The following is a 25,767-nucleotide window of genomic DNA, read 5'->3' as shown; positions in this document are numbered from 1 at the left end:
CGCTGGGATGAGAGGTGCCATGATTTCTGGGACAAGCGTGCATCAGTGTGGGCAGAAGACACAAAGCAAGTGCCAGAGGGGTCCATTGCAGGCCGGTGATGTCAGCCTGGGGTCACTGGGCTGGGTTTTGTATGATTCCACTGAGAGGAAGCGCCTCAGGTGCCAAAACACCAGTGATGCTCAATGCAATTGCTCAGCCCCCACTGACTGACACCAGCTCGGCCCAAGCAGTGATCAGTCCCTTCCGGCTAACTCCCCACAGCTGCTGTCCCAACATGACATGGTAAGGAATATCGCTTTGGCTAGTTTGGGTCAAGTCCTGTCTGTTCCCTCCTGGCTTCCTGTGCTTCTCCTCACTGACAGAGCACAAATACTGAAAAGTCCTTGATCAGTATAAGAGCTACTGAGCAACAGCTAAACCATCAGTGAATCCCCAGTGTTCTCAGGCTAAAGCCAAAGGACAGCACTGCATCAGCTGCTAGGAAGAGAACTGAAAGTATCGCAGCCGATATGGTCACACTGGGCTTTGCCAGAGATGCCAGGAGCCTGCTGCCTTCCAGAGCTCCAGGAAAGCACCCACTGCTCAGAGACCCACTTTCTGGCCAGCACCCCATCATTTGCAGGTGGAGGGTAGCTGGGTAGGTGGCAGCAGTGCACAGATCATCCTCTCAGAAGCTCTTTTCTGGTGCCATTGGCTGCAGCCCTGATGTTCACCTCCTTCCTCCTCCCAGCCTCCCTAGGTTCTCGTTCCTTTTCGTATAGCTCCTGGCTCTGGACATGGGCCAGTCATGGCAAAGGGCTCCACAGTCATGGCAAAAAGCTCCCCCATCCCCACGGGCACAGCACATCCCTGGGCTGCCGAAGTTTTCACGTGAGTCCTGGGAAGCAGCTCAGCCTCTGGAGGCAGCCTGGAGGCAGCATGAAAAGAATTGGCTTGGGTTTGGGGTTCTCCTGAGGGAGACCCGAGTGCTGTGACCCTGTCTGTGTCCCCTCAGGTAACGGGATGGAAGGAAAGAGAGGACAAGGCACTGACTCAGAGGAGCCTCTGGGGAAGAATCAAGGACGGGAGGGCCGGGAGCAGCTGGGGCGCTTCCTCTCAGCGGAATCATACAAAACCCAGCCCAGTGACCCCAGGCTGACATCACCGGCCTGCAATGGACCCCTCTGGCACTTGCTTTGTGTCTTCTGCCCACACTGATGCACGCTTGTCCCGGAAATCATGGCACCTCTCATCCCAGCGCTCAGAAGAAGCAATAGTGAGGGAACAGACATGACGTAAACCTGGAAGCGCAAGGGCAGCATAGAGGGAATCAGCAGCACGTGCCGTGTCATTACCTGCGATGTTTCCGTTCATCGGGAACGTGCAGGATAATCGTTGCCTGTGCAGTGCCTGCCTTTGTGCCTGAGGCACTGCGGGGGCAGTATAAAAGCCAGCCCAACGGGTCACTCTCTCCAGCTCTTCTGCCACCAGCCTCTCCTTGGGAACCAGGTGAGCTGGAGCCCCCATTCTCACCCACTCCTCCCATGGGACAGGGTGCAGCCTGCAGGGACATTTCCGCTGATACCTGGTGCTGTGTTAGTGCTCCGAGGTGGTGGCGGTGGGAGAGGGCAGAGCAGAGAGGGTCTGTCATGCCGAGAGCCTGGGGATGGGCCGGGGTGGCTCTTTGGCTGCACACTGGTGCTAAGATGCTCAGTGAAGGTGTGGCAGGGCTGAGGCAAAGGGTCCCTTGTTCCCCGTGCGCAGGCTCCAGCTCCCCACGGGAGGTGCCTTGTGCTCCCTTGGGTGTCTCTGCAGGCTGCTCCTCACGGGTCCCTGTGCTCTGCTCCCTCCCTGCCCTCTCTGCCAGGTGAAGCTGCAGCCCCGAGCCATGTCCTGCCCTGAGAAGTGCCAGACGTGCGAGCCCTGCCAGCCCTGCCGGCCCTGCCAGCCCTGCGGCCCGACCCCGCTGGCCAACAGCTGCAATGAGTGCTGTGTCAGGCAGTGCCAGAGCTCCACCGTCGTCATCCAGCCCTCCCCGGTGGTGGTGACCCTGCCCGGCCCCATCCTCAGCTCCTCCCCTCAGAACACCGTTGTGGGCTCCTCCACCTCCGCCGCCGTTGGCAGCATCCTCAGCTGTGAGGGAGTGCCCATCAACTCCGGGGGCTTCGACCTCTCCTGCATCACCAACCGCTACTGCGGCTCCAGGTGCAGACCCTGCTAAAGCCACCGCTGACAGCCCAGCCAAGGAGCCCCGCGAACCCAGCAGATGACGCCAGACTGAACGACGGAGACTGCGGCCGTGCCTCGGAGAGGGGCTGAGCGTGCCCCGCTCCTCCTCAAAGGGAGGCAGCCCTGGGCAAGGGGCCAGCCCGGGCTCTCTGCAAACACGGCCGCTGCCTCTCATTCCCTTCCTCCACTCTCTGCTTTCCCTCCTTTGCCTTTCTTGCTTTCTGCCCCCTGCAGCCTTGAGGGCCAGTGAAGACAGCTGATGGGGAACTTGCCCACTAATGGTTTTTGTGTGGCACTGATCCTTGGCTGCTCATAGGAACCCTTAACCTGTGGCCTCCTCTCGAGACATCGTTTCCCTCTTTGGACTCATTAAACTCTGATGCATCCCAGTCTCTGGCTCTGTGTAGTCCTTTCCTCTCTGGATGCTCTCGAATGCTGTCCAGGGAGCAAAGAGATATGCTGGCAAGTGTGTGAACCACTGGATTCTTTCTCATTCCAAGTGCACTGGGATGGCAGGAATACACACTCTGGGCTCCCAGCATGCCCTACAGAGTGTGATGCCAACCTGAGCTCTCTTCCACTTGGAAAGATGCCAGTGCTGCAGGAGGCCCTGGGATGTCAGCAGCCCAACCGGCACCCGAGGCAGCTCCTGTGCAATGGAGCTGTGCCAGGGGAGAAGGCTCAGAGGGAAGGGGCAGCGGGGATGCAAGGAGGGGATGGTAAGAGAGATCACCTTGGCTAGAGCCCAGAGCCTCCTTCTCCTCCTCGCCTTCCCACCCATCTTCAGCAGGAAGAGACATGCCGTGTGTCCAAGGTCAAGGACAGCAAGGCCATGTTGCCTGTTCCTCTATCACCCCCATAGAGTGCCCCACGCAGCCCCAGGGGTTCAGTGCACAGATGTGCAGGGCGGATGTCACTCGAGACTGCACATCCCCAACTGCCAGCACACAGCCACCCCGTGGCAAAAGGGTTATTCACATACACCTGCAAGAGGACACTGATGAGTGCCTGACAAGTCCTGCCATGGTGATGTGGCGTTTGGGGTATTGCTGTTCATGTGAGGATGTGCCAAGAGCGTTGCGGGGCTGTGCTCTGCCCATGGCTGGGAACCTGCCGCAAGTCGCACGTTCCCAGGCAGGCAAGCACAACGACCAAGTGACATCATTGCCCTTCATCCTCCGAGGGGAGCAACAGAGAAAGAAAGAGCCTGCTCCCGGAAGCACCGAGAGAAATCAGGAAGAAAACATATACAAGACACACACTCACAGCACAGGCAGTTGCCATAATGGGCGCAGAACCAAAAGGACCTTGGCTGTCTCCCAGAGCCACTCTGCTGCTTTCTCCCTCTCCTTGCCCAAGAGGACAGGAGGAGAAAGTCAGGAGAAAAAGGTCACGGGTTGAGATAAACACAGAGACATAAGTACCAATTGCGATCAGGGCTGAAACAGACCTGACGTGATGGACATTCATTGAACCTATCGCCAATGGAAAAGAGTAGGACGGGGAGGAAATTCCAAAGCCTCTGAACATAGGTTCACCTCATCCCCAAATACCTTCACCCCATCCCCCCTCTTTTTCACAGACCCCATTCCCTCCTTCATTCACGGCTTCACCATTCAGCAGCACAGCGGGATGTGCCCTGGGGCCTTGTTTTCAGCGCACAACGGGTTCTGAACATGTAAAGTGGGACATTGCTGGATCTGCTCATGAAAAGGCTTTTGGTGGTTCACCTGTATCACAAGCACAAGCGATGGTGTGCCTGTACCCTCATGATGAGGGTCACACGAGGAGGGACCGAGACACGCGTGCTCATGGAACCATGCCCATATCTGTACGCTCACACAATGCCAGAAACATCAGCACGTGGGGACTCTGCTGAGGAGATGCTGGGACAGCACTGGCACAACAGGGCTCAGGTAGGGCAGGGAAGGACCAGGCCCCAGACATGCTCCTGGTGTTCCCTGAGGACCCACAGAGCCTGCACAGAGCACGGATGAGGCACAAGAGCCCAGCACAGGTGTCCTGAGAGCACTGTTGGTGTTGCAGTAGGGTCCAGCCCTGCCAGCAGAAGCCCATCTGCACACAGCAATGGCCTTCCCTCAGAGAGCTGAGGGGAGCAAGAGGAAAGGCTGTGCCATGTCCTCTCCTGTGGCAGTCCTTGGGCATGCGGAAGAGAAGCACGAGAGCGGTGCCCATTTCCCACAGTGTGGCCACAAGCAAGCGCACAGGAATGAGCCAGGAGCACATCCCCTGCCTGCACGGGATGCACCAGCCCTTGATGGGAGGCTTCTTCTGTGCTCACGTGGTTCTGCCCCGGAAACCCTTGGGCTTCTCATCCCGGCACTGACAGAAGCCTTCCTATGGCAAAGCACATGAGCCGGGAAATGAAAAGGCAGCAGTGCCGGAAACCGGGACACGGCCCCTGCCATTACCTGGGAGGGTTTGCATTTGCCATGGGCTTGCCAGGAAATTCCTGCTGCCACAGAGGTGCCTGTGGGCCTGAGGCACTGCAGGACGACTATAAAAGGCAGCCCAGGTCTGTGCTCCTCATCCACTTCTCTGGCCTCCTTCTCCTGGCAATCAGGTGAGTGCGAAGCCTCTTGTGCTGCTGCTTCCAGAGCAGGTCGTTCCTCCCCGGGGCTCTCAGCTGATGGGGGCTGTGCTAGCGCAGGCCTGGGAGCTGCTTCTCGGGGCAGAGGGAAGGGGAGAGGAGGGCTTGTGCAGAGAGAGGCTGGGACTGAGCTGAGGCGGCTGCTGGGCTTGGAGGTGGTCAGCGTGTGCTGGGCCAGGAGGTGCCTTGGCTTGCCCAGGCTTGGGTGCAGAGCTGCTGCTGCCATGTCCCATCCTCTGCTTGCCCCTGCCCTGTGTCCAGGTGAAGCTCCAGCATCCAGACATGTCCTGCTGCAACCCGTGCGTGCCCTGCCAGCCCTGCGGCCCGACCCCGCTGGCCAACAGCTGCAATGAGTGCTGTGTCAGGCAGTGCCAGAGCTCCACCGTCGTCATCGAGCCTTCCCCCGTGGTGGTGACCCTGCCCGGCCCCATACTCAGCTCCTCCCCTCAGAACACCGTTGTGGGCTCCTCCACCTCCGCCGCCGTTGGCAGCATCCTCAGCTCCGAGGGAGTGCCCATCAACTCCGGGGGCTTCGACCTCTCCTGCATCACCAACCGCTACTGCGGCACCAGGTGCAGACCCTGCTAAAGCTGCTGCCAGCATCCTCGGGCAAGGACCTCCACGACCTCACACCATGGATCTGCACAGGAGATAGAGCTTCGCGGCGCTGTTTCCTTCTCCCACTGTCCTCTCCATTCCTTTCCTGTCTCCACCTCCCTCACCAGTCCCGTGGGGACCTCTTGGCCTCCCTCCCTCTCTCCCTCCCAGTGAGGGACAGGCAGACGGACACCCTGCAGGAGCTGCACCGCCTCTTGGTGGCTGCTCCTGGTGCTCCCTGGGAGCCACCTCCTTTTCTTCTTTACCCTCATTAAAGTTGTGCTGCATCCAAGCCTGGGCCTCCGAGTCCTCCTTCCTTCTGTGGGAAATCCTCAAGTCTGCTTCCTCTTGGAGGTCGTAAATACATCCGTGGCTACTCCGCCAACAATGGCCATCAGTGAGAGCATGGCTCCAAAGGGCGGCAGGAGTGGGCATGAGGAGACAAGACTGCTCAGGAACAGCACACATCTTCTCTGCTCTTCTCCCTGACTTCTTCTCCCCTACATCACCCAGCACACCACACTTACATGCCCAGCACACACGGGCGCAGGCAGATGAGATCCTGCCTCATGCAGTCCCTCAGCACCTGGCAGGGGCCAGCTCTCTTCAGGCATGAACGGGTGAGTTATCTCAACACTTAGGACTGGCAGCAGCCAGCCCAGGCTGTCCAACTGCATCCCCACTACCTGTGAACCCAGCACCCTAAGCAGGATCTCATCCTATTTCAGGTGCTCATCTTCCCTGATGAAATGAATGTGGCTTCCTTAAGAATGCAAACGTAGATGTGCTTTTCAATGATACTTGAAAATTTCCTTTGTAGGCCTTGGTCTCCAGCCCTGGCTAATGCTCTAAATCCTGGCCCCTCTCATAAAATCATAGAATCAGTGAGGTTGGAACGGACCTTTGAGTGCAACCCTTCCCCAGCACAGCCAGATCCACCAGTAATCATTGTCACTAAGGAACTCATGTGCACGTTGTTTAAGGCTCCTGGGGCTGTTCAAATTGCACCCCTTCCCTGGGCAGCCTGTTCCAATTCCTGATCACACTCTTGATGTAGAAATTGGCCCTAATCTCCACTCTAAACCTCCCCTGGTGTAGCTTGAGGCATTTCCTTTTGTCCTATGACTTCTTACCGGGCAGAAGAGCCCGACCCCACCTCACTACAACCTCCTGTCAGGTAGCTGGTGAGAGAGTTAAGGTCCAGACTAAAGTTCCCTATGTCCTTTAGCTGTTCCCCATCACACCGTGCTCCAGGCCCTTCACCAGCTCCACTGCCCTTCTCTGGCCCCGCTCCGGCACCTCAATGTGTCTCTTGTAGTGAGAGGGCCCGAAGTGAACAAGGAGTTCGAGGTGAGGCCGCACTGCCCTGGCCCTCCTGGCCACACTATGTCTGATCCACAACAGGATTCCATTTGCCCTCTTGGCTGCCTCGGCACTATATTGGCCATATTCAGATCCATCAGTACCCCAAGGTCATTTTCCAGAATCAGCTTTCCCAGCACACTTTCTGGGTCAGGAGAGTTGCAGGGGGTTGTTGTGGCCCAAATGCAGGATACAGCACTTTGCCTTGTTGAAACTCATTCTATTGGGCACAGCCCATGGATCCAGCTTGTCCAGATCCCTCTCCTGAGATTCCTACCCTTCGGAAGATCAACACTCCCACCCAACTTGATGTTGTCCACAAAGTCATTGAGGGTGCCCTCCATCCCCTCATCCAGATCCTCGGTGAAAACATGAAACAACACTGGACAGCGTCCTCAGCCCTTCCGTCATCAACCAGGTTGGTCACTTTGTCATAGAAAGAGATCAGGTTGGTCAAACAGCACCTGCCCTTCAGGAACCAGGACTGGTGAGTAATGGTGGAGACTGGCTTGGCAAGCTGCACTGGCACATCCTTCAGTATTCCTGGGTGCAACGTTTCAGACCCATAGAAATGTGTACGAGTAAGCGGAGCAAAATTTATTCATGATTTATGGGGATTTTTATCAGCTCCCCATGTGTGTCACCTAACCTGGGGGACTCTGATGTTACCACTGTCATTTTCCTTAGTGATGGGTTACCTCAGCCCTGCATACCTGGAAAGAGCTGGCCCCTCTCAGGTACTGAAGGCCTGTATGAGGCAGGATCTCATCTGCCTGTGCCCATGTGTCCTGGGCATGTAAGGGTGGTGTGCTGGGCGATGTAGGGGAGAAGAAGTCAGGGAGAAGAGCAGAGAAGAAGATGTGTGCTGTTCCTGAGCAGTCTTGTCTCCTCATGCCCACTCCTGCCACCCTTCGGAGCCATGCTCTCGCTGATGGCCACTGTTGGCGGAGTAGCCACGGATGTATTTATGACCTCCAAGGGGAAGCAGACTTGAGAATTTCCCACAGAAGGAAGGAGGACTCGGAGGCCCAGGCTTGGATGCAGCACAACTTTAATGAGGGTAAAGAAGAAAGGAGGTGGCTCCCAGGGAGCACCAGGGGCAGCCACCAAGAGGCGGTGCAGCTCCTGCAGGGTGTCCGTCTGCCTGTCCCTCACTGGGAGGGAGGGAGGGAGGGAGGCCAAGAGGTCCCCACGGGGCTGGTGCGGGAGGTGGAGACAGGAAAGGAATGGAGAGGACAGTGGGAGAAGGAAACAGCGCCGCGAAGCTCTATCTCCTCTGCAGATCCATGGTGTGAGGTCGCGGATGTTCCTGCCTGAGGACGCAGCCAGCAGCTTTAGCAGGGTCTGCACCTGGTGCCGCAGTAGCGGTTGGTGATGCAGGAGAGGTCGAAGCCCCCGGAGTTGATGGGCACTCCCTCGGAGCTGAGGATGCTGCCAACGGCGGCGGAGGTGGAGGAGCCCACAACGGTGTTCTGAGGGAAGGAGCTGAGGATGGGGCCGGGCAGGGTCACCACCACAGGGGAAGGCTCAATGACGACGGTGGAGCTCTGGCACTGCCTGACACAGCACTCATTGCAGCTGTTGGCCAGCGGGGTCGGGCCGCAGGGCTGGCAGGGCACGCACGGGTTGCAGCAGGACATGTCTGGATGCTGGAGCTTCACCTGGACACAGGGCAGGGGCAAGCAGAGGATGGGACATGGCAGCAGCAGCTCTGCACCCAAGCCTGGGCAAGCCAAGGCACCTCCTGGCCCAGCACACGCTGACCACCTCCAAGCCCAGCAGCCGCCTCAGCTCAGTCCCAGCCTCTCTCTGCACAAGCCCTTCTCTCCCCTTCCCTCTGCCCCCCGAGAAGCAGCTCCCAGGCCTGCGCTAGCACAGCCCCCATCAGCTGAGAGCCCCGGGGAGGAACGACCTGCTCTGGAAGCAGCAGCACAAGAGGCTTCGCACTCACCTGATTGCCAGGAGAAGGAGGCCAGAGAAGTGGATGAGGAGCACAGACCTGGGCTGCCTTTTATAGTCGTCCTGCAGTGCCTCAGGCCCACAGGCACCTCTGTGGCAGCAGGAATTTCCTGGCAAGCCCATGGCAAATGCAAACCCTCCCAGGTAATGGCAGGGGCCGTGTCCCGGTTTCCGGCACTGCTGCCTTTTCATTTCCCGGCTCATGTGCTTTGCCATAGGAAGGCTTCTGTCAGTGCCGGGATGAGAAGCCCAAGGGTTTCCGGGGCAGAACCACGTGAGCGCAGCAGAAGCCTCCCATCAAGGGCTGGTGCATCCCGTGCAGGCAGGGGATGTGCTCCTGGCTCATTCCTGTGGGCTTGCTTGTGGCCACACTGTGGGAAATGGGCACCGCTCTCGTGCTTCTCTTCCGCATGCCCAAGGACTGCCACAGGAGAGGACATGGCACAGCCTTTCCTCTTGCTCCCCTCAGCTCTCTGAGGGAAGGCCATTGCTGTGTGCAGATGGGCTTCTGCTGGCAGGGCTGGACACTACTGCAACACCAACAGTGCTCTCAGGACACCTGTGCTGGGCTCACGTGCTTCATCCCCGCTCTGTGCAGCCTCTGCTGGTCCTCTGTCTGGGCAGAGATTCATAGCATCATAAAACAGTTTGGGTCGGAAAGGACCTTAAGGTCATTGAGTTCCAACCCCTGCCAAGGGCAGGAACACCTTCCAGTAGAGCAGCTTGCTCCAAGCCCTTTCCAACCTGGCCTTGAACACTGCCAGGGATGGGGCAGCCACAGCTTCTCTGAGCACCCTGTGCCACTATTTTAGGAATCTCATTGTAAAAAAAATTTTCCTGATGTCGAACCTGACCCTCCCCTCTTTATTTTAAACCCGTTACCCGTCGTCCCATTGCAACAGGCCCTAATAAAGTGTCTCTCCCCATCTTTCTTACAGGCTCCTTTTAAGAATTGAAAGGCTGCAGTAAGTTGTCCTTGGAGTCTCCCCTTCTCTAGGCTGAACAACCTGGATAGGATGAGTGGTAACGGATTTAAACTGAAGGTGGGGGATTGAGTATAAGGAAGAAGTTCTTCCTTGAGAGGGTGGTGAGACAGTGGTTGCCAAGAGAACTTGTGGCTGCCCCATCCCTCGCAGGGCTCAAGGCCGGTGAAAGAGCCATGTTTAAACCACAACACCACCTTTTGTCGCCCCGTGTGGGTAACAAAGGGTGGAGATAATGACGGATGTGACCAGAACGTGATATCATTTTGTTGTACTTGGTAGTGCCTGGTTATGATAGGATCGATGCGGTCATGAGATTGAGGTGGCGTGTGCTCCCGGTCACCTTTGTCCCTCGGGAGCCATCTCGTGGGAGCTATTCACAATTACACCTTTGGCCTTTTCTCCGCAGAGCGAGCCAACCGGTGGCACAAACACCTTCCGTCCTTCCTTCCTCCCTTCTTCCCTTCCAGGATCCCCCTTCACCTCCAGGATAGTCACAGTACTATCTGAGAATTATAAAGATTTTGAATACCCTTGAAAGCTGCCTGGTTCTTCTGCTGGGAACCAGGTGACAAAGGATGGGGGCAGAGGACAGGGGATGGTGGACAAAGGACGGGGAAAGAGGACAAAGGATGGGGAAGAGGGGACAAGGAAGAGAGGAAAAGGAACGTGGCACAGGGGACGGCACCGTGTGCCGGCTGACAGCAGAGCTGCCCTTGGGCTGTCCCCTGTGCTGTCGCTCTTCCCAGTGGCACCGTGAGCCGCAGGAGCTGTGCCGGGAGCGGTGACGTCGGGGCGGGGGACACAGGACATCCTGTGCCCCCCCACCCCACCCAGGGTTTCCTGGCACGGGTGGGACGGGTGCGATGGCTCCCGGTGACCTTCACCGGGTGGGGAACCAGCGTCCGCTCCCGGGAAGGTCTCATCCCCTGCAGGATTCTAACCCGGGGTGTGGGGGGGCAATTCTGGGAGGTCCCATCCCATGGGGGTCCAGTCCTCAGGGGTCGCATCCCGGGATTCCCACCCAATAGCGGCTCCTAACTTGGGGGTCCCATCCCGTGGGGGTTCCCACCCCCGGAGGACCCATCAAAGGGGGGGGTCCCACCCCCGGAGGACCCATCACAAAGGCTTCATCCGGGAGTCGGGGTGGGGGGTCCCTACCCCGGGGGCAGCCCCATGGGTCGGACACAATTGGGGGGGGGTGAGGGGGGCGTGTCGCGTGCCAGCGCGCATGCTCCTCCATCCTCCCCTCCCGCCGTGCACGCGCAGGTGTGGCCACGCCCCCCCTCCTCCCCGCTCTCGCGCACGCGCGCTGCAGCCCCCCCCCCCTTCCCGCAGGTACCCGCCGGTGCCGGGGGGGTGCGCGGGCTCTTTAAGGGGAGCGCCCGGAAGGGAGCGCGCCCCGCCCGGCCCCGCCCCGCAGCGCACCGGCCCCGGGGGGGCGCGGTCGGTGGTGGCTGCGGGAGCCGGGTGCGGGACATGGCGCGGGGCCGCCGGGCGCTGCCGGCACCGGGGCCGCGGCTGCTGCCGGTGCTGGGCGCGCTGCTGGGCGCCGCCGCCGCTTTCAACGTGGACCGCGCCTTCCCGGTGCTCAAGGAGGGCGCGACCCCCGGCGGCTTCTTCGGCTTCTCGGTAGCGCTGCACCGGCAGACGGAGCGGCCCGAGCGGAGCCTGTGAGTGCGGGGCGCGGGGTGCGGGAGCGGAGTCACCGGGTTAGGGGGGAGCGATGCGGGAGGTGTGCGGGGAAAGGGTCCGTGGGGTAGAGCGAAGGTCCCGGGGTGGGGGGAAGCGGGGAGGAGGAGCGGGAGGGGCTTCGAGCGCGGACAGAGGGGGTTCCCGGGGCTGGGGGGCACCCCCGCTGGGGTGCGGAGGTGCTGTTAAATCGTTCCTTGGGCGTTTATCGCCTGCCCGGACTTTGGTTTGCATCCTGCATAGGACGGGGTCCCCTGGGGTTTCCCTCCACCCTCAACCGCTGGGATACCGGAGCCCCCACCGCAACCCCGCGCTGACCCGGGGCAGGAGCCCCGCAGCAGCCCCGGGACGTGGGAACCATCCGGTACCCGGCGGCGAGGTCCCGGTTCAGCATCCCCCGATCTGATGCCACCCGGAGCGGTCGCGTCCTCCCCCGAAACTCAGGTCGCTGCTGGCCCTGGGGAAGTTGTTGAACTGTAACTCCTGCTGCCCCACAAAAGCGCTTTCAGCAGGCACATCCCCAGTGCGATCCCACCGCCAGCCCTTGCCGTGTCCCCTCCTGTCCCCGCCCTTCTCAACCGAACCCCCCGGGGCAGCATTCCCGGCTCCCGTCCCTCATGGCTGAAGGTGCGAGTTGCGTGTTCGTGCCAAAGTGAAGAAGGCGGCGGGGCTGGGTTGGGCTCTTCTCGCTCGAGGGCACAGGGTTTTGCTGGCTCACCCGCCCGACGTGGAGCTCCCGGAGGGCTCCCTTTTTCCCTTCACCCCCGCCTTTTTTCCCTTTCGTTTTTCCCGCCGTGTTCCTGGCAGAGGGACTGGCAGCAGCTGCCGGACGGAGGCATCTGATGCTCCGCATTCCAGAGATGCATTTCAGCCGCTCGCCCTGCCGTGGGATGTCTTGTTGTTGCTTCCATCCAGGAGGGAGTGCAGCCATTCCCCGTGGAGCAGCAGTGGGCCCAGTGACCTGGGGAGCCCACGCTTCCACCAGGACATGCTGGCTGCCATCCATGGCTGGGTTCCCTGGCTCTGGTGCCATCAGAGCAGCTGGCGGGGGGACACAAGATGTCGTGGTCCTGGCTGGTGTCTGTCTTCTCAAGACGTTGGCAATGGCTGTCGCTGTATTGGAATGGATATGGGGGGGCTTTGGCAGGCGTTTGCGATCCGCCGGCATGGGCCACGTGGCCCAAGCGTGTCTGAGCGTGATGCTGGCGGGACGTGGAGGCTCTGGGAGAAGGCTTTGGAGTGTGAAACCCCTGGGGGATTCACATCCCCTTCCTCTGGGAGCCCCCGCTGCTTGTCCCCATGGAGGACATGGAGGGCCTGCGGGGTGCCAGGCCCATTGCTGCTTCCCCATGGGGCCCTGCATGTGGGCAGCAGCCCTGGGGGACTGTGCAGGCAGCTCTGCCTGTGTGGCGTGGGCAGGAGGGGCCAGGGCAAGTGCAGGCAGCTCCTGCCTAACCCTGGCTCGCGCTGCGGCACGTCCGGGGAGGCACCTGCCTGTTGTGGAAGTGGCAGGAGGGAGATACCGGCATCAGTGTCCTGATGGCCAGGGTTGCACGGGGCTTGGAGCAACCTGTGCTAGTGGAAGGTGTCTCTGCCCGTGGCAGGGGTTGGAACTGGATGAGCTTTAAGGTCCCTTCTATAGGGACATTAAGCATTCCAACCCAAACCATTCCATGGCCATCCAGCTGCTGTCCTGCAAGCTGAGGAGCTTCTTCCCTTAGTGCTGGTCAGCGTCTTCCCCTGCCCATCCCTCGGCTATCGCAGGTGCAGCGTGGCCACAGCCAGGGTGGGGACAGGAAAGTGACGCTTCCTGCCCCCCATCCCAGATGGGGGATGCAGGCAGGGAGTTGCCCCATGTTTTTTGGGGGGAGGCTCGATGTCTTGTTGCTGCAAGGTGGCTGCCAGAGGTGTTGGGATGGCAGTGTGGAATGGAGGGATGCTCAGAGCACATTCCTGAGCTCCTGAGGAGAGCCGGTTCCTGGCTGGGTGCTGGCAGGGGGCCAGGCTGTGTCCTGTGACAAGGTTCCCCCCCACCCCCCTGGTGTTTTCCATGTCCCAGGGCTGTGCCCATGCAAAGGTCTGTTTGCTCGCTCCTCCCCAGGCCAGGGGAAGGCAAGGTGGGACCAGTGGCGTTATCTGCTGCCCCGAGATTAAGAAACTCCTTTGGCTGCTTGTGCCGGATCTAGCTGCTTCTTGGTTTGGCTTGTGGTTGTGCCGGCAGAACCCCATACTGCCCTGGGGATCTGACCCACGGGGGTCCTATAACACCATGAGGAAACTGAGGCACGGTGCATCTGTGCCAGGGAGGCAGGCACAGATGTGGTGGCACCCATGTGGGCGGTTTGCTGCGTGCCTCAGTTTCCCTCCTGTGTTCAGGGGAGCAGGGGCTCTGCCCAATGCTTGGGGTCTTTCTGGTCCCATCTGGCTGGCGGGGAGGAGGAGAGCAGCTGAGTTCCCGGCTTTCCCTCCCCCTTGCCTGGTTTGCTGCCGATGCCGGGGCTGGCTTGGCTGCGCTCCCCCCAGCTTGGCTGGGCTCCTTGGCAGGCGTAGGGGGGACGGATATGCTGCAGCGGGGCTGGCGCCCAGGGGGTCATCCATCCATCCCTCCATCCCTCCATCCCTCCCTCCCACCATCCCTCACTGCCTCCAGGAGCAGTCTCCCCCTCTCCCGCCTCCTTTCCGGCAGGGGCATCAGCAGATTTCCCTGCTTAGGGCTCCCGGGGGAAAAAATCATTCCAGGGCAAATGTAGTGGCACTGGGGGGGTTGGTTGGGGCTGGCCTGGAGCTTTGGAGGAGGGTTATGTCAGGGACACCCTCTGGCTGCCTGTCTTCGGGGGTGCTTGAGGCCCAGTCGAAGAGCTGAGCTCTGGAGCATCACTGCCAAACCATCCCGCAGCTCCCCCAGCTCAATCAGCACCCACACCACCATCATCCCATGTTCCCTGCTTTACCAGGGCAGATTAGGACGGGGCATGGCCTTGCATTCCTGCCTCCCTCCCTTCCCGGCCTCCCCTTCGTGCTGCTGTTTGTCCATCGCTGCCTTTGCTCTGCACTCTGAGCCCAATCCCTGGGCTGAGCCCCGTCTCCTCATTTTACCCCCCACCTCGCATCCGTGTGGCACAAGCTGGTCCAGGCCTCCCTGCGATGGCAGCCCCAGCATCCCGGCTTCTGGTTTTCCTGCATCTCCACATGGCAGCTTGGGGCATGCACGGAGTGGGGGACGCCTGTGCGTGTCCCAGCCCTGCTCTTGTGAGGTTTGGAAGCCCCCAGCATCCTGCCCCTCTGGGAGCAGAGCCTGCGGGTGGGCTGCCGTGCCGGGAAGTCTTGGCTGGAGGCAGCAAGATGCTGGAGCCGCTTGGCCCGGGTCTGCTCCCACCCCCCAGGATCAGTGGGGCACAGCCATGGGGAGGGGTGGTGCCTGAGAATGGTCCGGCCGAGCCAGGACCACCGGGGGAGCCCCTGGCAAAGGGCTGAGTGTGTGTTCCTGTCCCCAGGAGGCACGGTGATGGTGGGGCAGAAGGGGGCAGGACAACGCCACCACCACCCCCCCTAAGCTTCTCCCTCCAGCCCTGAGTCACTTCCCCCTGGATAAATGGGGACAAGAGTGACCTTTGTGTGTCGTCCCCCCCATCCCTCAGGTGTCTGGGAGGGGGATCAGGAATCACGGGAGCAGTTCCTTTGTGCCAGGCTGAAAAGAGGAGGACTCATGACCCTCCATGCCCCTGCCTTCACACCCAGTGGGATATGAATCCTGCTGGCATCCCCAGCCCAGCATTCCCAGGGGGAGCAGACACCCCTCACATCCCCCATTGCACCCCTTGGGGGGGGCTCTTCTGCGGCTGCATCCCACCTGCAGTGTGTAATGGTGCCGGAGCGATGCTGCCTGCGGTGCCTGTCACCGTGGCGTCCCGGCGTGCCGGGGCGGGGGCTGCCTGGGGCCCCACATTCCTCCTGCGCCTGGGCTTTGACTCAGCCGCTTCGACGCTGCCCGGACGCGCCCGCGCTCCCATCGCCCGGCCCTGCCTCCCGGTGACAGCCGGGATCGCTCCTGTCCTTGCCGGTGTGCGAGGTGAGGACCGGCCGGCTCATCACCCTGCTGCCCTGCGGGGAGGCTGCGGCAGCTCCCTGGGTGCCTTGTCCCTGCCTGCGGAGGGACACGCTTCCTCTGCTGGCATCACGCAGCTGTGCCTCCTCCACGCCATTGTCCTCGCCATCCCAAAGGAATTCCCTGCGGAAAGGCTGGCCTTTCCGGAGCCCCCCGGGCACGCCGGGTCCCCCAGCCCCATGGCAGGGCTGTGGATCTTCTGCCCTAGTGCTACCAGCGGTCCCCAGCTTTTTCCCTTGGGGTGTGGGGGGGGGTCCCTTCAGCATCACCTTGAAGCCCCCAGTGAGGAGTTCATACGGAGCTGGGCTGAGGGTGTTGGTTTCCAGCCCGGGCATCCCTCCATGGAGGGTGATGTACCACCCCTGCGTGGCCCTTCCATGACTCAGCTGGGATGCCTGTGCCACTCCAGGGCCCTTAGTCACCCCCGGAAGGGCGCTGTCGTCCCCCCTCCCCGGGACCCCCTCTGCTGCCTGGATGCGTCGAGACAAGCCCAGACCCGTCCTGGGAAGCGGGATGCATGTGCTGCGCTGCCCGGAGCCGGTCCCCAAGCTGGGACCCCCGCGGCATTCCCACAGCATTCCCTGGCGCGGCAGCAGGAGCTTGTCTGCCGGACACGCAGCAGCTGCTCAAAGGTTGGCTGGGAAGGGCCATGGCTGTTTACACAGGCGCGGGGGCCCCGGCGCTGGCGCGGCCGTGTCGTGCCGAGCGGCTCCGGTACTAGGTTTGCAGGCACCAGCCTGAACCCCTGTTCTTGCACCCCACACCATGCGCTGGGATGGGGGGCTCAGCAATCACAAGGCGATGAGTGGGTCCATCAGTCTGTCGCCCACCTCGTCCTGTGTGACCTTTCACTGTCGCTGGGGGTGACAGGCTGGTTGCTGCCAGCCCCGTGCATGCCCATCCAATGGGAACCCCCTTTCCTGGTCTGGAGGTGGGGCTGGGGGTCTGCCCCCTGTTCTTTGGGGGTGTTGAGGTGTGACATGCTCTGGGGAAGCAGCTCTCATCCCCTTCGAGCACCTCCAGGCCATCTTCATACCCCATCGCCCTCTCCATGGGGCACCCCCAGTATGAGGCATCGGGGTGGCTCCTCCATCACCCACCCAATCCCTTCTCTCTGCCCCCCCAGGCTGCTGGTGGGGGCCCCCCGAGACATGGAGCCAGTGAACGGCACACGGACGGGCGCTGTCTACGCCTGTCCCCTTACCGCGTCCACCGGTGACTGCCAGCGCCTTGACATTGAGCTGAAGAGTATGTGGGCGCCCCAAAACATCCCCTGGCACTTGGGGGCTCTGCATGGTGGGTGACCCTCTTACGTTGCCTCTTCCTTGCCCAGATGAGCCGGACAAGGCCATCATCGATGACATGTGGCTGGGGGTGACAGTGGCCAGCCAGCGGCAGCCGGCAGGGAGGGTGCTGGTGAGTGCACGGGCGCCCTGGTTCTTCACACACGCGCGTGTGCTGGTGCGAGCTGGCACCTTGCACATCCCCAGGGAGCTACCGCTGCTTTCACATGGGCCTTGCATGTGTGTCCAGCATGGTAATGGCAGGTGAGGGCTCCACTGCCACCTCCCTGTCCCCGTGGGTCAGGGCTGTGGGGTGACGGGGTGATTGGACCCTAATCCCAGTCACGTGCACTGGTGCCACTGCACAGGATGGTGATGTACCCTATGGGCTATCGTGGCAGGATAAGGCCATGGCGCAGGGGCTGGGCAGAGGCAACACAAGGGGTGGTGGGGGACATAGCCCCTTGGTTTTGGGGTGCTGCAGGAGGTGCTGGCTGTCCCCGCAGGCCTGCGCTCACCGCTACACCAAAGTGCTGTGGTCGGGCAGCGAGGACCAGCGGCGCATGGTGGGCAAGTGCTACGTGCGGGGCAATGACCTGCGCCTCAACATCAGCGACGAGTGGCAGACCTACCACAACGAGATGTGCAACTCCAACACGGACACCGACGAGACCGGCATGTGCCAGATGGGCACCAGCGCCGGCTTCACCGCCAACATCATCTATTTTGGAGCGCCCGGTGCATACAACTGGCAAGGTGCGACAGGGGGTGGGCAGCCTGTTCCCACCGTGGTTATATCCCCTCTGCATGCAAGGGCATGCTCCGCGTGTTCATGTGTGTTCATGTGCCCACATGTGCATGGTGTGCTAAGCATGTTGTGTGCACCTTGCAGTGTGCTTATCTATGCGCCCACGCAAACCCTGTGCACATGTATGTGGGCACGTGTGCGTTCACACGCGCTGCAGGCATGAAAGGGGTGCAGATGCTGAGCTAGGGTGAAGGGCAGCTCTCCGCTGTGGGGTTAACCCCCCCTCCACTGTTGCAGGTACTGACTACATGCTGCAGCGGGAGATGTGGGACCTGCATGACTTCTCCTACCCCAACAAGAAGAACGGCAACACCTACATAGGTGGGGGGCAGTAGGTTAGGGGGGCTTCCCCCTCGGGGGGATTTGGGGTGAGGGGGAGGTTTAGGGGATGTGGATTTAGGGGGAGTATTAGGGGTGGGTGTTCAAGGGCTGTGGAGTGCAGGGAGGCTTGGAGACCCCCTGGGGATGGGAGCAGGGGTGCAGTGGGGACGCTGCAGTGGTCAAGGGGGTGGAGGGTGTTGTGGTGGGGGACATGGGGTCTGGGCCTGTCGGGGGGTCCCCATCTCACGGGCAGGGTTTGGTGGCAGGGTACACGGCAGAGGTGGGCAGCGCGGTGCTGCAGCAGGACGCGGTGACGGTGGTGACGGGCGCTCCCCGGTACAAGCACATGGGCGCTGTGTACCTGCTGAGCCGCAGTCCCCAGCAGACGCTGCAGAGGAGCCTCCTCCTCCCCGGGCACCAGGTCGGCTCCTACTTCGGCAGCGCCGTGGCCCTGGCAGACCTCAACAATGACGGGTGAGGACAGGGGGCCAGGACCCGCCAGCTCCTTGGGATGGGGGGGGGGGGGGATCTTGCCTGGGGCAGCCTGCAGCTCACAGTGGGGTCTGTGTGGGTCTTAGGGTGGGTTAGAGGAGGTTAAGGAAGGGGATTCTGCCCCTCACTGCGCTCTGGGGAGAACCCCCCTGCGGTCCAGATCCAGCTCTGGGGCAGCAGCACAAGAGGGACATGGAGCTGTTGGAGCGAGGCCAGAGGAGGCCATGGGGATGCTGCGAGGGCTGGAGCAGCTCTGCTCTGGAGCCAGGCTGAGAGAGCTGGGCTGGGGCAGCCTGGGGAAGAGAAGGCTCCTGAAGGGGAGACCTGAGAGCAGCTCCAGTGCCTAAAGGGGCTGCAGGAAACCTGGAGAGGGGCTTGGGACAAGGGATGTAGGGACAGGCCAAGGGGAATGGCTTGAACCTGCCCAAGGGGAGACTGAGATGAGCTCTTAGGCAGAAGCTCTTCCCTGTGAGGGTGCTGAGGCGCTGGCACAGAGTGCCCAGAGAAGCTGCGGCTGCCCCATCCCTGGCAGTGCTCAAGGCCAGGTTGGACACAGGGGCTTGGAGCAAGCTGCTCCAGTGGAAGGGGTCCCTGCCTGTGGCAGGGGTTGGAGCTGGAGGAGCTTTGTGTTCCGTGCCAACCTAAACATGCACAGCTCTGGTGGTGGTGATGGGGGGTTATGAGGGGAGGAATCCTCTTCTGGCTCTGAGGGGTCTCCACCTTCTCTGGTGTCTTGGTGGGGTTGTGCTGCAGCCCCAGCCCTGACCGGCCCCTCGGTCCCGCAGGTGGCAGGACCTGGTGGTGGGAGCTCCCTACTACTTCCAGCGGAAGCAGGAGGTGGGGGGAGCCGTGTACGTCTACATGAACGAGGTGGGGGGGTTCCAGCCCCACCCCAACCTGGTCCTCACCGGCCCCAGCTACTCCGGTTTCGGCTTCGCCGTGGCCAGCATCGGGGACATCAACCAGGACGGCTTCCAGGGTGAGGGGTTTGGGGGGCGGTGGGGAGGAGCCTGGTGGGGGTCTTCATGTAAGAGGGGATCCTGCTGGAGGGGATGTGGTGCCTCTGGAGAGGTTTGGGGTGAAGAGAGGGAGATGAGGGGCATCTTGATGTGTTCAAGGACGAGAGGGGCTGGGTTGAGGTTGGGGCGGTGGGATTGGAGAGGAGGTGAGGAGGTGTGTGGGGCTGACCCTGCTCTTCTCCCCACAGATATCGCTGTGGGGGCCCCATTCGAGGGGCCTGGCAAGGTTTACATTTACCACAGCAGTGCAGAAGGGCTGCTGGAGAAACCTCGGCAGGTAACAGCCCGTGGGGAGCCCATCACCGGGGCTCTGGATCCCATCCGAGGATCCCATGCTGTGGGGTGGGATGCAATGAGTAGATCCCCGGCTCCATGGGGTTGGTGAGCAATGGGTGACCCCGCTGCCCCAAATGCAGGTGATCAGTGGGTCAGACCTGGGGCCCGCCAGCATGCAGACCTTTGGGTACTCGCTGAGCGGGGGGCTGGACGTGGATGGGAACTCCTACCCTGACCTGCTGGTGGGCAGCTTGGCCGAGAGGATCGTGCTGCTCAGGTAAGGGAGCAGGGACATGGGTGTCCTGCAGCCCCCTGCCTGCCCCAGCACCCGCAGGGGTGGTTCTGGGGCAGCAAGGTGGGCATGAAGCAATGTGCCAGGGCAGGGGGGGGCTCAGCTGAACCCCATCTCTGCCCAGAGCTCGGCCCGTGATCAACATCCTCAACAAGACCTTCACGGTGACCCCCAGCAAGGTGGACCCTGCCCAGTGCACACCGGAGTCCTGGTGAGCCCCATCCCTCACCACGGTGGGGTCCTGCTGGGGGCCCGGCTTCACTCACAGCCCCTCTCTGCCCCCACCAGCATCACGGTAACCGTCTGCTTCTCCTACAACCAGAGTGCTGGGGATCCCCACTACAAGGAGAAGATCAGTGAGTGCCCGGGGTGCAGGCCTGAGTGCTGTGCATGGAGGGATGGTCAGCACTGGTGCAAGGGAGCGTGCACACATGAGCACACGTGCACATGGGGTTGTGTGTGTTGGAGGCGTACGTGCGTGCAGCACCCGCAGCACCCTGCTCTCCCCACAGCCCTGGAGTACACCCTGGAGGCTGACAAGGACCGGCACCCACCCAGGGTCAGGTTTTTGGGGACCCACTCTGCCACCTACCACGGCCTCTTCACCATGCCCGAGACCCGCTGTGAATCCAAGGAGCTCCTGCTGCTGGTGAGCATGCACATGTGTGTGCACACTTGTGTGTGTGTGTGTGTGTGTGTGTGTGTGTGCATGGCAGGTTGCTCTACACGTGGCACTGGAGCTGGGGAACCGGCTTCCAGGAGATGGGGAGAGGGATCATGGAATCCCAGACTGGTTTGGGTTGGAAGGGGCCCTAAAGCTCAGCCTGTTCCAGCCGCCTGCCACAGGCAGGGACACCTTCCACTGCCCAGGTTGCTCTAAGCTCTGTCCAACCTGGCCTCGGTGGGGTGTGGAGGGTCCTGGGAACATCAGGGCCAGGAAAAGAGGTAGAAATCATCCCTCCTATGATGAGTTTGTTTGGTATCAGGAGTGGGGTGTGAGTAGGAGCTGGTGCCCCAGACGTGGCCAGGGAGCTGGGGCTTTGCTGTGACTGCTGCCACCCTGCAGGACAACATCCGAGACAAGCTGCACCCCATCATGCTCTCCATGAACTACTCTCTGGTGGAGAAGCCCAGGACCTTCCAGCTGGGTCCCCTCTCCCTCGACACCTTCCCCGTCCTCAACCAGGACCAGTCCCACGAGAATGAGACCAAGGTGCTGGGGGAGGACTGGAGGTGCTGGGCTGGGAGCCTCGGTGAGCCCAGCCTGGGGCTGGATGGAGGCTCATGGGGACATCCCCGTCCCTCCAGATCGAGTTCCAGAAGGAGTGTGGCTCTGACAACAAGTGCTACAGCAACCTCCAGCTCCAGAGCAGCTTCGTCACTGACCAGAACCAGCCCCTGCCCAGGTGAGAGCAGCTCTTTCTGGGACCCCATCAACCTCCACCACCCTCTGTGCCGTCCCCGTGAGCACAGGCTACCCCTCAGCCCTCCCCGGGCCATGCCAAAGGAACGGGACAGAGGTGTCTCCATCCCACTGGGATGGGCCACCCGTGTGCTGAGCAGGGCCGGTCTCTGCGCAGGCTGAATGGGACCCAGGTGCTGCAGTACAGCCGGGACGTGCGGAAGCTCCACCTGAGCATCAACATCACCAACGTGCCCACCAACCCCGCCAACGGCGAGGACGCCCACGAGGCGCTGCTCAACGTCACGGTGCCCTCCAGCCTGCTGCCCTCCTCCGTGCGCCCGGTACGCGGCCCCCTCCCTGCTGGAGAAGGCGCAGGACCAGGGTGGGCTTTGCTGGGATGTTCCTCACCCTCTTCCCTTCCCCAGAGCGGAGCCTGTACCTTTGCAGAGACGGTGTTGTGCGAGCTGGGCAACCCTTTCAAGAGGAACCAGAGGGTGAGTGCCCCCCCTCAACGACCCCCGGCTCTTCTTGGGGTCTTACAGGCTGGTGGGGCCCAGCTGAGCTGCTCCACGGTCCTTCTGTGCTGCAGGCAGAGCTGATCATCACCTTTGAGGCCATTGGGATCATGCTGGACACATGGGAGATCTTGGTCTGGCTGGATCTGTCTACGTGAGTGACCCTGGGTGGGTGGGAATGGACTGGGAAGAGGGTCCCTGGAGCGATGCTGGCTCCTCTTGCTTGGTGCAAGCACAGTGGTGGTGGACTGGGATCATCCCCAGCGGTGTTGCTGGTTGGGAAGGATGGGAGGGCAGGCTGGGCTCCTGGGGTGGGCAGGACGGGCACTCACTGCTCCTGCTGGGAGGGTGGGAGCTGCCCCATGCTGCCTGGGGGCTGTTTGGTGGTGGGAGATGCTGACCTCAGTGCCTTGGCAGGCAGAGCACCCAGGAGGACCTGCAGCCTGTGCTGGCCAGGCTGCTCGTGGACTACAGCATCCAGTCCTCACTGACCATGTGAGTGCAGCAAGGCCGTGTCCCCCCTCTCCGCATCCCCTCCATCACCCACCGGAATATGGGGGGCGGGCACAGCCCCTGGTGCCCCACAGACGGGTGCCCAGAGACGCTCCATCCCCAGATCCCCATCGCACGTGCAGTCGCACTTCAGTGGGTCGGTGCTGGGCGAGTCAGCCATGCGGGGGGAGCAGGACGTGGGCAGCCCCCTTGCCTTCGACTTCCAGGTGAGTTGGGGGGTGGCCAGCACATGGGGGGGGTTGTCAGACTTGGGCTCATCCTTAGCTCTGCTCCGCAGGTGAGCACCAAGGGCGAGTCACTGGGTGCCCTGGGCACCATCCTGCTGGGCTTCGAGTGGCCCTATGAGATCCCCAATGGGAAATGGCTCCTGTACCCCACTGAGATCCTCGTCAACAGCAACGAGAGCTGCCAGCCCCCGGGGGGGGTCATCAACCCGCTCAACCTCACTGTGAGTGCTCGCTGCGGTGCAGGGTTGTGTCCCTGCCCCACTGCATGCGCAGAGCTGAGATTCTGATGGCACTCATCTCCCCCCACAGCTCCTGCAGGACCAGGCTCCATCCCGGCAGAGGCGGCAGCTGGAGGCCTTTGATGCAGTGGAGCCCCCCATCACCCTGGCCACCGCCAAGAAAGCCAAGTCAGAGGTGTTGCTGGTGAGTGGGGGTCCAGCACTATGTGCCCCATGCCAGGACCGCCGTGTACACTGATCCTTGGCACCAGTGTGGTGCATCGGGGACCCTGGTCACCCCTCTCAACCCTCCTCTTTACCTCCCAGAGCTGCTCCAAGGGCACAGCTCGCTGCGTGTGGTTCGAGTGCCCCCTGCTCCACACGCAGCACCCTACCACCTTCAGCATCCGCGCCCGGGTGTGGAACAGCACCTTCATTGAGGTCAGTGTGGGGTCCCCCTGGAGTCAGGGCTGTTCCCTTGGGGATGGTGCTCAAACAGGGCACCACATTTGCCAGGTCTCAGCTCAGATGCTAACACCCAGCCCTTGCTCTCCCATCGTCTGTGTCACCCGTCCATCATGCATGTCACCCCCCATCATCGGGGTTCACCCCCATCATCTACGTATTTTCACCCCCTCTTCATCCGTGTCCCCCAGGAGTACAGGGACTTTGACCGGGTGAAGGTGGACGGCACAGCGACGCTCTTCCTGCGGACCCACGTGCCCACCATCAACATGAGGAACCATACGGTGCGGGTGAGCAATGCCAGAACCTCTTACTGGGACACACTGGGAGGGACTGGGGCCACCGGGAGCTCCTCCCCCAAAACAAGGCTCTTCTTGGCCCTTCCAGTTCTCGGTGGACGTGGACTCAGAGCTGATGGAGGAGCAGCCGGCTGAGATCGCGCTGTGGCTGGTGCTGGTGGCAGTGGCGGCCGGGCTGCTGCTGCTGGGGCTCATCATCCTCCTGCTCTGGAAGGTGAGGGGGTGTGGGAGCCATGCCTCAGCCTGACAGGCTCACGTCACTGCTGGTGCCATCCTCCCCACCTGGCAAGCAGCGGGTGGAAGGTGCCGGGCTGCAGAGCCATGAGGAAGAGGAGCAGAGAAGCCCCCAGTGCAAAACGCTTTGGGAGCTGCCAAAAAACCCACCCAGAGCAGGGCTGGATGATGCCCTCCTTGCTGGGCGTCTCCAGCCCTATGGAGCTCTCTGGGGACCCCACTCTCTGCCCAGGAAGGGTTGGGGGGGGGGGGAGGCTGCAGGGCCACCCATGCTGCAGTGAGCATCACATTGGGGTGAGGGTGCAGTGGGTGCCCCCCCCAACCCTACAGGTTGGCCAGGAGCCCCCGTCCCCTCTCCCCTCACGCCCTGACCCCCATCCCCTCCTTCCCCACAGTGTGGTTTCTTCCGGCGCGCCAACACGCGGGCCATGTACGAAGCCAAGGGGCAGAAGGCGGAGATGAGGATCCAGCCGTCGGAAACCGAGCGGCTGACGGATGACTACTAACGGGGGGCAGCCCCACTGCCCCCCCCCGGGCGCCCGCGCCACCCGCCTGGTAATGCCCCATGGGGGCCGGCTACAGCAGCATCCTCCTCCTCTTCAGCCTCTTCTCCTCTTCCTCATTGCCTCCTCTCTCCTGCCAGGTCCCATGGGGTCCCTGTGGGGCGCAGGGGGCTCCGTGGGGTCTCTCCGAGCACCTCCAGGACTGCTGCTCCCTTTGTCTCTGCTCTTCACCAGCTCTGGGCTCTCTCCTTCACGCTCCGGTGTCACGCTGACCCTTCCAGCTCCACACTGACCATTTGTCCCCGTGTGTCCCCCCCCCCCTTTCTTCTCCCTGTCCCCACAGTGTGACTTCTTCCAGCGGACCCGCTACTACCGGATCATGCCCAAGTACCACGCGGTGAGGATCCGGCAGGAGCAGCGCTACCAGCCCGGCGGCCTCCTGCCCCGCCGGCGCAAGAAACACTGGGTGACCAAGTGGCAGGAGCCGGAGAAGTACTACTGACCCCCAGCCCCGTGCGAGGGGAGCACCAGGGCCGGTGTTTGACTTTGCACAAGTGCATCTCTCCCTGCCCCAACCCACACCTCCTGCCTCGGACGCGGCTGCATCCCGGCGCAGGCTTCCGCACGCTCCTGTCTGCTTCGCCGGTGTGCAGCTCAGCTCTTGCACACTCGTGCCTTGCACGCTTACGGGGACGAGCCCCAAACGTGCCCCCTGTGTTCCCTGACGTGGCTGCTGCTGGTCTCACCGAGTGCCTTCCCCCCGCGCAGACACTCCTCCCGCTGTGCTCCGCACACGTTCTCGCACGCCGGGGCACGCTCGGCCCCCCACCCTGTGCATCCCTCTTCCCCCTGGCTGGGTGCCTCCGCTAAGGCTGCATGTGCGGTTGGGGATGGTGGGAGCTCGTTCCTTCCCTTCCCTCCTCCAGAGCAGTGCAGGGGGCTGATTCTGCATGTTTACCCCCCCTCTCCAGCCTGCATCTGCCTTGGCAGAGGGGGTGTGCAGAGCACAAGGCCGTGTCCCCCCACCCTGCAGCCTTATCCCCCACAGGTCTGTCCTGCCCCGTGGATGCTGCCGCGGGGGTTAAGTTGTTCTGTGTCTTGTCGGTTTTGGTGCAGTCGGTACTGGGAGCTGGGGGGGGTCCTGGACCCTTCCCCTTTCCCCTTTTCCCACCAGGGCCCAATAAAGCCTCACTCTGGGATTTGTAACCTCTTGTCTCCTCTGTGTCATGGATAACAGCGTGATGGAGGTGGGAAAAGGGTTGTTTGGAGGGGGGGTGTCTGTGTCCCCAGAGCAGGGCAAGGGAGGGGATTCTTCCCCTCTGCTCTGGTGGGCAGAACTGCGTGTGGCTGTGTCCAGCTCTGCGGCAGCCACACAGGAG

At 61.8% G+C, this 25,767-nt stretch overlaps 4 protein-coding genes across 5 annotated transcripts; 3 read left to right on the top strand and 1 right to left on the bottom strand.

Moving 5' to 3' along the window:
* Positions 1–1,373: 1,373 nt before the first annotated feature.
* Positions 1,374–2,548, top strand: LOC133281752 (feather keratin Cos1-2-like). Its single transcript, XM_061477550.1, has 2 exons — positions 1,374–1,489; positions 1,848–2,548. Exon 2 carries the CDS (start codon positions 1,869–1,871, stop codon positions 2,199–2,201), a length of 333 nt encoding a protein of 110 aa, XP_061333534.1. The 5' UTR covers positions 1,374–1,489; positions 1,848–1,868; the 3' UTR covers positions 2,202–2,548.
* A 2,469-nt stretch (positions 2,549–5,017) lies between these two features.
* Positions 5,018–5,408, top strand: LOC133281731 (feather keratin Cos1-1/Cos1-3/Cos2-1-like). Its single transcript, XM_061477527.1, has one exon. It carries the CDS (start codon positions 5,103–5,105, stop codon positions 5,406–5,408), a length of 306 nt encoding a protein of 101 aa, XP_061333511.1. The 5' UTR covers positions 5,018–5,102.
* A 2,574-nt stretch (positions 5,409–7,982) lies between these two features.
* Positions 7,983–8,596, bottom strand: LOC133281690 (feather keratin Cos1-1/Cos1-3/Cos2-1-like). Its single transcript, XM_061477470.1, has one exon. It carries the CDS (start codon positions 8,417–8,419, stop codon positions 8,114–8,116), a length of 306 nt encoding a protein of 101 aa, XP_061333454.1. The 5' UTR covers positions 8,420–8,596; the 3' UTR covers positions 7,983–8,113.
* A 2,566-nt stretch (positions 8,597–11,162) lies between these two features.
* On the top strand, positions 11,163–25,594 carry ITGA3 (integrin subunit alpha 3). 2 transcript variants are annotated; one of them, XM_061477688.1, is made up of 25 exons: positions 11,163–11,394; positions 16,645–16,766; positions 16,852–16,934; positions 17,308–17,557; positions 17,847–17,930; positions 18,197–18,404; positions 19,208–19,401; positions 19,630–19,718; positions 19,858–19,994; positions 20,134–20,220; positions 20,298–20,365; positions 20,522–20,658; positions 21,076–21,222; positions 21,318–21,415; positions 21,590–21,755; positions 21,840–21,908; positions 22,004–22,083; positions 22,347–22,424; positions 22,546–22,648; positions 22,720–22,890; positions 22,979–23,092; positions 23,215–23,328; positions 23,544–23,642; positions 23,740–23,865; positions 24,732–25,594. In XM_061477688.1, exons 1-25 carry the CDS (start codon positions 11,201–11,203, stop codon positions 24,888–24,890), a joined length of 3,177 nt encoding a protein of 1,058 aa, XP_061333672.1. In that variant the 5' UTR covers positions 11,163–11,200; the 3' UTR covers positions 24,891–25,594. The 2 variants fall into 2 exon arrangements, with proteins under 2 accessions (XP_061333672.1, XP_061333673.1); XM_061477689.1 differs by lacking the exon at positions 24,732–25,594 and adding an exon at positions 24,281–24,652.
* Positions 25,595–25,767: the final 173 nt, after the last annotated feature.

This window comes from Pezoporus flaviventris, unplaced genomic scaffold (genome assembly GCF_033815535.1).
Source record: "Pezoporus flaviventris isolate CSIRO_AGI_PZ_B2104156 unplaced genomic scaffold, CSIRO_AGI_Pfla_v1 ptg000107l, whole genome shotgun sequence".
NCBI lineage: Eukaryota > Metazoa > Chordata > Aves > Psittaciformes > Psittacidae > Pezoporus > Pezoporus flaviventris.
This window is presented reverse-complemented; position numbering and strand designations above follow the sequence as displayed.

Excerpts from the sequence above, each read along its gene's own strand:
- LOC133281752 (XM_061477550.1), top strand. The coding sequence starts at position 1,869 with ATGTCCTGCCCTGAGAAGTGCCAGACGTGCGAGCCCTGCCAGCCCTGC.
- LOC133281731 (XM_061477527.1), top strand. The coding sequence starts at position 5,103 with ATGTCCTGCTGCAACCCGTGCGTGCCCTGCCAGCCCTGCGGCCCGACC.
- LOC133281690 (XM_061477470.1), bottom strand. The coding sequence starts at position 8,419 with ATGTCCTGCTGCAACCCGTGCGTGCCCTGCCAGCCCTGCGGCCCGACC.
- ITGA3 (XM_061477688.1), top strand. The coding sequence starts at position 11,201 with ATGGCGCGGGGCCGCCGGGCGCTGCCGGCACCGGGGCCGCGGCTGCTG. Across the intron at positions 11,395-16,644 it reads GAGCGGCCCGAGCGGAGCCT|GCTGCTGGTGGGGGCCCCCC; the intron begins GTGAGTGCGGGG and ends CTGCCCCCCCAG. Across the intron at positions 18,405-19,207 it reads GCAGACCTCAACAATGACGG|GTGGCAGGACCTGGTGGTGG; the intron begins GTGAGGACAGGG and ends TCGGTCCCGCAG.